This window comes from Geotrypetes seraphini, chromosome 4, assembly GCF_902459505.1.
Source record: "Geotrypetes seraphini chromosome 4, aGeoSer1.1, whole genome shotgun sequence".
Taxonomy (NCBI): Eukaryota; Metazoa; Chordata; class Amphibia; order Gymnophiona; family Dermophiidae; genus Geotrypetes; species Geotrypetes seraphini.
Genome location: NC_047087.1, coordinates 35,211,865 through 35,224,406, shown reverse-complemented (window position 1 = coordinate 35,224,406; position 12,542 = coordinate 35,211,865). Strand labels below are relative to the sequence as shown.

The window sequence follows — 12,542 nt, the reverse complement described above, 5'->3', positions numbered from 1 at the left end:
CAGTCAGGTTTCAGGGATTTCCCCAATGAATATGCATAAGATCTATTTGCATGCACTGTTTTCATTGTATGCTAATAGATCTCATGCATATTCATTGGGGAAATCCTGAAAACCCAACTGGATTGTGGTCCTCAAGGAGGGACTTTTGACACCCCTGGTTTAGGGGGTGAAGAATTTGTGTATAACAGAAGAGCAGAACTTGGGTGTGATGATCTTAAGGTGGCCGAAAAGGTAACAGCAAAAGCTAGAAGAGGTATGGCCAGTAGGAAAAAAAAGGAGGTATTGATGCCCCTGTATAAGACCTTATTTAGAATATTGTGTACAATACTTGAGATCACACCTTCAAAAAAGATATAAAAAGGATGGAATCAGTCTAGAGCAGGGATCTCAAAGTCTGTCCTTGAGGGCTGCAATCCAGTTGGATTTTCAGAATTTCCCCAATGAATATGCATTGAAAGCAGTGCATGCACAGATCTCATGCATATTCATTGGGGAAATTCTGAAAACCCAACTGGATTGCGGCTCAAAGCTCTGGAATGAGAAGGCATAGGATGAAGTTAAGAGGTGATAGACACCTGGGATCTTGGAGAGGAAGAGAATGGCTTTCCAGAAAGTGTGGTAGATACATTTCAACAGTCTCCCGGAAGAGATGGCGGCGACACTGTCTGAATTCAAGAAAGCCTGGGATATGCACATGTGATCTCAGAGAGGAGGAGACTGTGGATGGGCTGTTTGGTCTTTATCTGCCCCCATGTTGCTATAAAATATTTCCTTAGGTTACTTTTGGGTCTGCCTCTTTTCACTCATTCCAGAACTTCCTTTCCAATCAAGAGGCCAGGCTCTTAGTTATTTAAAGATTACTTTCTCCTTTTCCTCCTCTAAGGTATATGTACATTTATCAGGCATTATTAAAGCCCTGCTCATCAGTACACCTATAACAGGGATACAAACTGCAGCATATTACATGTCATGCCTTTGCAACATCATTGGTTATATGTTTTTGCTATTTCTATCCTCTTCACCACTTTCATACTTTCCACTCTAGCTACATTTTAGCTGAAGGTGTGGTGCTTTAAGTGCTTTGCAGTATGTGTCAAATATAGTGAATTTAGCATTATACAATACTTTCTCTTCTGAGTGAATTATTTAGGTCTCTCTACAAAGGGTTATTTTTGGCTCCTGCTGTAACTTAAGGCTTTGATAAAGGTATGGTTGGGTTTTTAGTCCCTGCTTTTGGATAACTGCTGTAACTGTTACGGTCTAAGTTGTAGAATGGCTTTTATAGTTTATTTAAAATATATATTGCCTAGCCTGCAAGGACTCGGATTTACAAATATACATTTTAACCCTTAATTTCTCTCCGATACAACTATAGGAAAGTATCTTCATATGATAAAAAGTAGTCTGCTTTGGTAGTATATCAAATCCCAGGTCCCCCTTTAACCTCCTGGCAATACCATCTCTACCCAGGACCTACTTGTCAAACTTGTTTCAGAGCCTCAGAAATCCTGAGAACATGCTGCTAGTCTTAAGATGTTAAGCCAATTCTGATACCCACCTGATCAGAATTGATCCAGACTGGAGCTAAGAGGTGGATAATCTCTACAAGCAGAATGACATGTCTAGGGAGACAAGGAATTACCACTGGTCAAGAGCGACTATGGCTCCTGTTAAATGTTCCATCTGCTTTTCAACTAAGTTATTAGATTAAAAATTTTTTCAGAATACTGTATAATCTATTGAATGGTCTGATTTGACAAAGTGAAGAGCAATGTGTGTTGTAATTACCCAATGCCTTATTGTGTAAGCCAGTCTTGGCTCTTGTCCCAAAAATCAGATCATAGTTTATGTACAGGTGTTACTTTGATACCAGGAGTGGCCTAGGTGATATGTATAGGAAGCCATGCACTTTAGCCAATCATTGGAAATTAAATATTTTACAGTTAAAGGGACCTCATTCTGCTGTAGCCTGTCAAATGATCTCAGCCATTTGCCAAGAACTTCATCCTTCTGCCTACAAAGAAACAAGTGCTCTGTTCCTTTCATTGTAGGAGCACATGGTTTGCTTTTTAGAAGCCACCTACAGCCCAGATTAGGTAAACATGACCTGCAAGCCAAATCTAATATCTACCCCTAATGTCAAATTTTAACACTAAAGGTATCATGAATTTTGATTAATTGCTGTACACTGATTTTTGCAGAAATCTGGAAATGTAGTCTGAACACACTTCCATGGAAATTTTTTTTTTTAACTGTAGACATGACAATTTGTCTTCATGTCACAGCAGATTGCATAAGCCAGCATTTGAGTTTAATTACATGGGAGGCTCAAGGATGTTAGACTTGAGAAAATTAGGATTCTAACTGAAAGCCACCACTTAAGAGTACATGCACCGTGATGTGAGCGAGTATGCCCTGTAATTAAACAACTTTAAAAGCCCAACTGAATTTAAGAGAAAAAAAAAAATTTAAAAAAGCAGATTTCATACTAGTCAAGGCTTAGTTTTCCCAACCCAATACTTGAGATGCTGTATCAAGAAAACAATGGGAAACATGTTTAAAGGTAGAATGCATTTTATTTGTGGAAATTTTAGGTTAAAAAGTTCAATTCAACACTTGTTGCATTTAATTATGACACCTTTACTTTTCTATGATGCAAGAATACCATAATATACACAAAATTTAAGTTAAACTGGAAAAATTACTTCAAAAATTGTCCTTTTCCTTATAGTTCTAGAGCAATTCAGATTGCTTGATTAAAGATTAAAGTTGAGAATGTCTAATCACTTATGCACATGTTGTATGGGGGTTTGAGGTAACTTACTGCTAGATGTCATTATCTGTTTATCCCAGTTATTTTATGGGTTAACTGGAAAAAAATGTCCAAGTTTTGTTCATGCATCAGTTTGTGTTGACATGAATAGCTGCAGTACTGTATTATCCTTTGAGGCAGTGAGTCAAGTGGGAAAAGTAGCAAGATCCATCTCTACTCCCCAGCCCCCCACCCACTTATGCTGCGACAGTATTAAACCTTTATTCAAGCTTTGTCTCCATCTTTCAGAATTGGGCAGTGTTATTCTTCTAGATCTGTTTAGACTTGTTAATAGATTTGTATTTTCAGAATGAATTTAAAGTGGACCAAGTCTGACTTGGGATTACAAACATCCCTTCTAGAAGACCAGAACAATTTCAGTCAGTACCTGGCACAATTGCTCTGTTACTTTCTGCCATACATTCTTCCACATAAGACTCTTGCTCCATCTGCTTTACTTGTGTCAGCAAGTTGACCTGTGTCCCATTGCCTGGCTGCTGTGGCAAAGCTAAGCTACCTTCCAATGTAATGTTCTCAGCAGATGTCCAAGTCTGTCCTGCTGCCTCTGGGCTACCATCCGACTTCCCCATCAATTGCTCTTCTGCTACTATTGAGTGGTTAGTTTCCTGTTCCACTTGCTCTAAATTGGTGTTTTGTTTTCTCATGGGTATCTGCTGCACCACCAGGCTAGCATGCTGATCTGTCATGGATTCCTGATTTTCAATGTCCTGTAATCTTACTTCTAGATCCAATGCCACTGAAATTTTCTCATGTTCCACAACGTTTTCATTTGATGTCTTTAGCTCAATCTCTTGTGTGTCATGATTAGATCCTTTTTCCAATTGCAGAGATGTACTGGAAACATGTTGCTGAGAGTTAATAGTGTCTGTTTTACCACATTTTTCTACCAAGGTCAGATCACTGCCATGCTCCCCATTATTGGTTTCATGGTAGACATTCCCTTGCTTAACTTGTTCAGAATCCACATTAGAGACGCCCATTGTATACTCGCAAGCAGTTTCATCTTTGTTAATTTTATGAACATCCAGCATTAGATTCTGGGTGTCAGTGTCTGGAATAGCATCTAAATCAGCAGGAGTAGTTTTAAGCTCAATTTCTTTTGTTAGTTCTAGGACATTTGCAGATAGTTTACTTTCACACTTTAATGGCAAATCTAACTTATTGGAATCTTCTTCCATTTGGACATTCAGCATTTGATTCTGGGTGTCAGTGTCTGGAATAGCATCTAAATCAGCAGGAGTAGTTTTAAGCTCAATTTCTTTTGTTAGTTCTAGGACATTTGCAGATAGTTTACTTTCACACTTTAATGGCAAATCTGACTTACTAAAATCTTCCTCCATTTGGAACGTGCTCTTTTCTTGCAAGGGCTCCATTTGTTTATCTGTGCTTTGATCTGAAGGTTCCATTGTCTTTAATGCAGGTTCTTCAAATTGCTGCACTATTTTATTTGTTCCAACTTCAATAACTGCTTCAGTTTTTCCATTACTACTTGACATGGTATCTTTCACATCCTCTTGGTGTTTTGCAATTTGATTCTCATCTTTGGAGGCCTCGGGTTCTTTTTTCTGGTATACAGTTTTCTCAGCTAGCAGTTTCTCTTTTGTAGACACGTTTGCTGTGTTGCATTCTTCATCTTGTTGCACATTTTGAACTTCATGTTCTATTTTATCTTCTGGCTCTTGAATCCCTATAGCCACTTCAGGGTTAGGAAGATCACAGCCCTTTTTCTTGCTTAGTTTTCCTCCCATATTTCTGTTAAAAAAAGTAGAAAAAAGTGACTACACAACATTTCATACTAAGGGGCTCATAATCAAGAGAAACTGTCCAAAAAACTGGCCCAAGTCGGCACTTGGACGAACATTGTCAAAATACGTCCAAGTGCAGACAATAAAAACGGGTTTTGGACGTATTTCTAAATGACCTAGGCCTTCATAGTACTGCTGAACAACCAAAGCTAAATGGGACATTTCAGGAGGAGTGTCGAGGGCAGGAGTTGGGTGGGATGTGGGCCAGCATGTATAACCGAAAGTTACAGCCCAGGATCGACGGAACTTGGACATTGACTTAGACCATGTAAAACAGTCTTAAGTCACAAAAACCACCCAATGTCACCAGATAAGTACTGCAAACAGATAAAACAGACCCCCACACACTACCCCAGTGATCATGACCCCCCACAAAAATATTAATCACACCCTTAAAAAATTCAGCCTCTAGATCATCATCACCTGGCAGCCTAGCATAGGAAAGCCTAGTTGTCCAGCACATAGGCGGATCAAGCCGTCTTGAGGGTGGGTTAGGGATTCTTGGAGAGGACCCATGCCCATAAGCCCCTATAATCGCTACATTGATACTTAAACATGTGCACTCCCCTATACACCTCCAAAACCCTTTTTTACTAGCATATAAGTGGCTTCTGCAGTCATAAGGGCTATTAGAGTGGTAGATAAATGTGTCTAGGGGATTCTGGAGGTGGTTTGGGGGGGCTCACCATGACCTATAAGGGAGCTGTAATGAGGAGAAGACATGGCACCCTTTTTGTGAAGTTCACAGCAGTGCCCTGTAAGGTACCCTACTATTTAGGTGCCATGCCTGGGTATTCCATCCATCACTTTGCAGACCCTTCCCATGTCCAACAGGGCTTGTTCTAGGCTTTTGACTTGGATGAAAATGTGGTATAAGATGGACGATTTAGCGACTTGGATGATCAGATCGGCAGGACGTATAGTTAAGACGATTTTCAAAACAAAATAATTTTATGTATTTTGAAAAGTGTCCTAGGCTGATTTTTTACTTTGGACGATTTGCAACTTAGGCGTCCCTTTCGATTATGCCCCTCCACTTGTTTTTTGGAATGACTCAGTTCAATCATCTTGTTTTCAATACGTTAGTCTATTTAGTACTATGGTAGCCAAAAATCCAGATTTTTCAGTTACCATAATCAATACGTTACAGTTTAAGAGCTTAAACATTTTTAAAAAGGTGGGAGAGGAGGTCATAGGCATGCTTGCTGTCAAGGCTGAGAAGCAGCGTGCTAGTCATTCTAATTGAGTGCAATAAAAATTATGCATTGCCATTATAAAGTCATGATGTACTTTAAGCCATGCTGCTATAATATGCAGTGTATTTTCATACTGTTCTATGCCTGCATTTGTTTTCTAGTATATTTGATATGTATAAGGCATTTAGAATGATGAATCAAAGTGTTATGCCATCCAGCATGTAAGTCACATTAGAATGTGGAAACTGCATGTCCTTTAATTTTAAAAAGGAAAGATTACTAGAGCACACTGTCTGAAATAAGAGACCATCATCCCCATAGCATATCATGAAGTAAACGAACCTTAATCCAGATCCTGTAATGCAGTGTACTGTATACTATGATCTCATACTATATTGAAGCATTTATTATACACAGTCTTTCAAAATCAAGAAAAGCTTAATATTCTGCATTCAACTCAAATATGAACCAACTTAGTCAATCTAATTTGAGAGCTTGAAAGCTATAGTAAAATCTATGAACCAATTAGGTAATTTGGTAGGATTTATAAACCATGAATTGGTACCTCTAAGCCTTTCATGCTATTACTTATAGAAGCAACAACTTCTACAATCACAAACTTACAGCTTTGTTTATAACAAAAATATTTTTTTACCAAACCTTAAATTGATTTAGGGATGGTAAAGATCTTTAGAGGGTTATCCCTGTGGTTCATGTGAAACGAATCACTGAACCCAATCTTCATTGGATCAAATCTTAATTAATTCTTTTGTTTAAATCTACTATTTCATTAGTATAATTAGTTTTATTTTGTAGTATTTTTTTTTCTTAAATTACTTAGCTTTACACATACCCATGTTTCGGATTACTTTAGTCAGAGTTGAGGTTACCGATTTAAATCAACTTAGTTGAATGCACATCTTGGAACTGTGCCTACATTTCAGCACCATATATCGAATTTGGGGTTAATTTTGTAGTAGGGAGAACAATGTATTATTTATAGAAGAACATATGACCTGAGCTGCCTGAATTTAGGGACCCACATGGCAAACTATTAGAAACTGGTTAACTTTATAATATGCACATGGTGAAAAGCAGTACTGAGAAAGTTGGTTAGTAGAGTGCCTAAATATTAGCCCCAAGGCCAAGTCTGTTCAGTATCAAAATGCTATTACTAGCACATTAGAAGAAAACAAGCTTGTCTTAGACATGACATTCTGTATTTTCAACTAAAGGGCATAGTTTTTACCATGGGCTGCAGTTGAGAAGTGCCATTTTACCATAAGAACATAAGTAGTGCCTCTGCTGGGTCAGACCACAGGTCCATCACGCCCAGCAGTCCGCTCCTGCGGCGGCCCAACAGGTCATGACCTGTCTGAATCACCCCTTGGTTTCTCATCGAAGTCCTATCTTCCCATCAAATTCTTGACCCTTTGTCCCTGCACCCCTTTCAGTACCCTACGATCCCTTTGTCCCTCAGGAATCTGTCCAATCCCTGTTTGAATCCCTGTACTGTATTCTGCCTGATCACTTCCTCCGGGAGTGCATTCCATGTGTCCATGACCCTTTGGGTGAAGAAAAACTTCCTTGCATTTGTCTTGAACCTATCCCCCTTCAGTTTCTCCGAGTGCCCCCTCGTACCCGTTGTCCCTCTCAGTCTGAAGAACCTGTCCCTATCCACCCTCTCTATGCCTCTCAGGATTTTGAAAGTCTATCATATCTCCCCTGAGCCTCCTCTTTTCCAGAGAGAAGAGACCCAGCTTATCCAGCCTCTCAGCGTATGGGCAGTTTTCTAGCCCTCTTACCAGCTTCGTTGCTCTTCTTTGGACTCTCTCAAGCACCGCCACCACTAACTTATTGTATAAAATGAGACCTATGCCAGGACTGCATAAAACCTCAACCAATTTCCCCTCCCCCCTTAAGTTGCATAAGTGATTCACAGAAGTTGTCACGAGCTAATGCTTGGCAATTGAGCTTTAACCTGGCATGCAGAAATATTAGGACTAGTTTATGAAATATGAGAAGCATTCAGTTCTGGTCTCCTTATCTCAAGAAAAATATAGCGGCATTAGAAAAGGTTCAAAGATGATAAAGGGGATGGAATTCATATGAGGAAAGACTAAAAGGTTAGGGCTCTTCAGCTTGGAAAAGAGACGGCTGAGGGGAGTTACAATTGAAGTCTAATGGGTACAAGTGGATCTTTTTTTCACTGCCAAAATTTACAAAGACTAGGGGACATTTGACATTACAAGGAAATTCTTTTAAAATCAATAAAAGGAACTATTTTTTCCTTGGAGAATAACTAAGCTCTGGAACACATTGCCAGAGGTTGTGTTAAGAGCAGATAGCATAGCTAGTTATAAGAAAGGTTTGAACAATTTCCTGGCAAAAAGCCCATATAGTCTTATTGAGAAAGACATGGAGAAAGCCACTGCTTACCCTGGATCAGTAGCATGGAATGTAGTTACTCTTTGGGTTTTGGCCAGGTACTAGTGATCTGGATTGGCCACTGTGAGAACAGGCTACTGGGCTTGATGGACCATTGGTCTGACCCAGTAAGGCTATTCTTATATTCAGATACACAGACCAGGAGACAGACCTTGGGGCAATTGTGTTATATTACATTCTCACCAGCTCAGTAAGACCGTAAGCTAAGCAAGGAGAATGCTGGGCTGCATAGATGGGCCACAATATTTTGATCTTTGTCATGGTGATGGGACTACATAGAGAGGCACCACCATATCTGTAGACACTAATTAACATATAATTCTGAAGTTTAAGATTCAAAAAAAATAGAAAGACAAACATCCAGGTTAGTGTTGAGTCAAGGCAATGCAGATCAGACCTATAAAGATGCCTCTAAACAGGCTCCTACTACTGGTGACTAAAGGTATGTATGCAGCAATAAGAACATTGTCATGTTGTGTGACTGTACTTATTGGAGCTGTCCAGAGTACTGCATGCCATTCAATTACTGATACAATTTAGAGTACTGGGTACCTGCATACTTCCATAGATTTTAGCTTTTTCTGTATTGCAGATTTAACCAAGTTATTGAGACAAGCCATGATTTATTGGCAATAATGTTTGAATAAAAATGTATTTGTAAAAAGTATTTTCTAGGCAGTCTATAAAAAAGGTAGGTTATGACTCATAGCTTTAAAAAAAAAAAAAATTTGTCCTAGCAGTTGTTTGGTTAAGATTATTCTGCAAGGAACTAGGTATTCCTCAATAAGGATAGCCAACCTCTTTTGTTATCTGCTCACTAGCCACCTTTTGGTACAGACTCCAGCCTCCATCCAGAAATCCAAGAAGGTGGTCTTTGAATTGAACGTCTAGAAAGCATTACACTTGTTTTTAACTTTAAAGAAGTAGTTATTCTAGCCAGGGGATTAATCCCGATTTGAATCACGCATTTAAATCAGAATTCTCTAATAATCTACCATGGGCTTGATAAGTCTCAGGGGAACCGATTAAATAGCAGTTTGTAAGTGTGTGTATGTGTGCGGGGGGGGGGGGGGGGGGGGGGGAGGGAGGAGAGAGAAGAGAACTCACTCGCCTTTATTGTATAGCCAAAAGAATATACTGGAGTAAACTACAAGTTAAGTAGTTTTTATCTTAAAAAAAAAAAACCAAAAAACAAAACATACAACCAGAAGGGTTTTGTTGTTCGTTTTGGGGTTTTTTTTTGTAAGAACCAGGAAGTTAGAGAACAAAAAATCGTGGTCAAAACTTACATCCTTAGCTAATGAACACCAATTATTTCAATTTGTATCCAATAGTCGAGTCCCAGTTGTGTGTGTGGTGGTTTTTTTTTTAGAACACAATATTGGATTTGAAACAGTAGAAAGCTGGTTTTTACACCATATAGCGTTCATATATAAAACAACCTTCAATTTTAACATCGAAAACAAGTAAATGTGTATAATTCATGCAAAATAGAAGTTGAACAAAAAAGTTTAGACAAGATAACAGCGTTGAGAAAACGTGAAACATAAGAACAAAGGAACCGAGAAAGAGGATCAATGAGCGTTTGATGTCTGGAATCGATCACCCTATACTTTCCAGCCTATTACCACTAATTTCTTTTCTTTAAAGTACAATATGCTACGCTTAGTAAACAGAAAAGAAAGTACGAAAATGTTTTACCTTTCTTTCAACAGAAATGAAAATGCAGCAGAAACCACCCGCTCCTGGCAAGTGCTCAGCAACCACTCCCTACCCTCTCCGAGGTGCAATCTGTCGAGAACTCTCCGCCCCTTTATTTATCCCCGCCTCTTCGAAAACCGGCCCTTTTGCTGCTGCAGGACAACTGGATTTTCAATTCTGTATGGAAATAAGCCCGTTCAAAGTGGAAACCCTCTCCCAACCAATAGGCTGCATCAGTCTCTTAATGAGAACTGATTCCTTATGCAGATTTTGCTAATCATACTAGCACACTTATTTCGCTTTCTCCATGGTTTCGATTAATTAATTTTCTTTCACAATATGTTTACATTTTGTATTATAAGTGGGGGGGAATATGAGTACTGTACTTCATTGTGAGCCCGTCTATGTACATTAAAGGATTTTGTCGCACTTCGGTGATATGCCCAGCATGGTTATTCAACAGATAAATGTCCAAGGACTAGTCTCCCCTCCCCCTCAACCATACATAGTTATTCTACTAAAGCTTCCCAGAAGCAGTCAATGTCTGTCTGTCTGTCTCTTTCTCTCTCATACACCAGAATATGGGGGAGGGGGGGGATTGCATTTAAATTTCACAGCTGAGTGAAGCTTTCATTTCGGAAACCAAAGCGTGTACTCATTTTGTGTGCCTAAGTTTATGTACTCATTACCCACTAAATAAATAAATACTTTTCTGTCTGAAGTGCCTGATTTTTCCATTAGATCCTTCATATCCTATCCTATATAACCAATAGTACCTTCGTTGCTGTCCCAGTTCCCCTCCCCCCCTTCAATAAAGTAGCACTACATCTCTTTATGATATTGCATTATTACAGAGCTGCCAAGTTATCCATTCCAGGAATGGGCCAGTCTTGGATTTCTGCCAACTTCATCCTGGTGCATTAAGGCACCTGCAGCAAGGACTGCAAATGCTACATTGTTTAAGGATATAAGATTAAAGCCAGATCTGGCCATAAATGTCTTCCTTCTGGAAAGGGTAACTTGGCAGCTGTTATTATACATAATTTCATGGGAGCCACATCTGTGAGTTGCAGTGAGTCCTGATCACCTCAATATCGAGCAACATTTTTTTCATAGTGCCCAGGGTAGGGTAATTTGTATTGTGTTTGGCACTTCCAGTCATCATTTTTATATTTACTTTAGATATGTAATTGAAAGCAGAATTATCAAATGCCTAATAAACTAAAACCAGAATTGTTGGATAGAGCAGGCTAAATTTTTTTTTTTTAACGTAAATATATAAAAATAACAAGAGACTGGGAACTATTTTTGATGAGTATTACAGTATATATAGAAATAGAAACATGATGGCAGATAAAGGCCAAATGGCCATCCAGTCTGACCATCCACAGCATACACTATTTCTTCTCCCTACAGTAGAAAAGCTTATATATTTGAAAATATACTGCAAGACCTAGGGAAAATAATTATAGGCATTTTTAAGGGGTGAAACTCTTTTATTTGGCTTTTTGTGTTGCTATAGTTTGTTTTCCTTTTTTTCACTCAGCCCAGTGTATCGCAAACTGTGCCGCGAGATTCCGCTGAGGTGGAGAGGCATGTTCTGTAGACAGCTGGTCCCGGAACCTCTCCTCTTTGTGCCTCTTCTCTTGCAGCACCCCCCCCCCCACACACACACACACACACACACACATCATCACTGGTGGCTCAGGACCCTGTCTGAATGGGCTTTGTGAATATGTGGATGTTGATCTGATGACATCATACATGCATGTGATGTCATCATGTTGACATCCACGCATTTCCGGATACCCTCCAGCCGTGGCACAGGATTTAGTGTGCCACGGCTTCCAGAGGTTTGTGAGACACTGACTTAGCCTCATCCTCTTCTTCTCTTTCCTTCTTTCCTTCTTCAGACTTTACCCTCTCCCTCTATTTTTTTATATTTTCTCTAGCTTCTTCCTGTTTCAATCTCCCTCCACGCAAGCTCCTAACCATTTCTACATCTAGGGGCAAATTCTATAAATGGCTTACTGACTGTAGGCGGCAGTAGGTGTCCTACCCCATCTAACCAGGCAATCAGCTGGACGGGGCCTTAGGCACCTGGGCCAATCAGGCCTTAGGTCCCTCCCTGGTGCATCCCACAATGCACTGTGAAGGGGCAGGCCTGCCCTTCAGATGAATGCCATCAAACAAAGGTTAGAGGGGGGTGCATCCCCAGCGCATCCCACAATGCACTGTGAAGGGGCAGGCCTACCATTCAGACGAAGGCCATCAAACAAAAGTTAGAGGGGGACTGGGGCAGTTAGGGGAGATCATGGTGGGGGGTGTCCAGCAGGAGAGACTGGGCATCCCTCCTGCCAGCGATCGTTAAGGGGGTGCCGGGCAGGAGGGATTGGGCATCCCTCCTGCCAGCAGTCTTCGCAGGGGTTGGGGATGGGTTGCTGCTAAGCTTATTGCGGCAGGGAGATCCCTTGCCACAATAAGCTCAGCGGCAACCCAATTCTCTAACCAGCATCTGTAACATGGACGTCAGTTAGAGAATCGGGTTCTTTTTTAGGT

General features: G+C 40.0%; 1 protein-coding gene across 1 annotated transcript; it reads right to left on the bottom strand.

Annotated features, from left to right (window-relative positions):
- Positions 1–2,556: 2,556 nt before the first annotated feature.
- LOC117358725 lies at positions 2,557–10,141 on the bottom strand. Its single transcript, XM_033940307.1, has 2 exons — positions 9,984–10,141; positions 2,557–4,585 (listed from the first exon to the last, which is right to left on the bottom strand). The coding sequence occupies exon 2, from the start codon at positions 4,579–4,581 to the stop codon at positions 3,190–3,192; it is 1,392 nt and encodes a 463-aa protein (XP_033796198.1). The 5' UTR covers positions 4,582–4,585; positions 9,984–10,141; the 3' UTR covers positions 2,557–3,189.
- Positions 10,142–12,542: the final 2,401 nt, after the last annotated feature.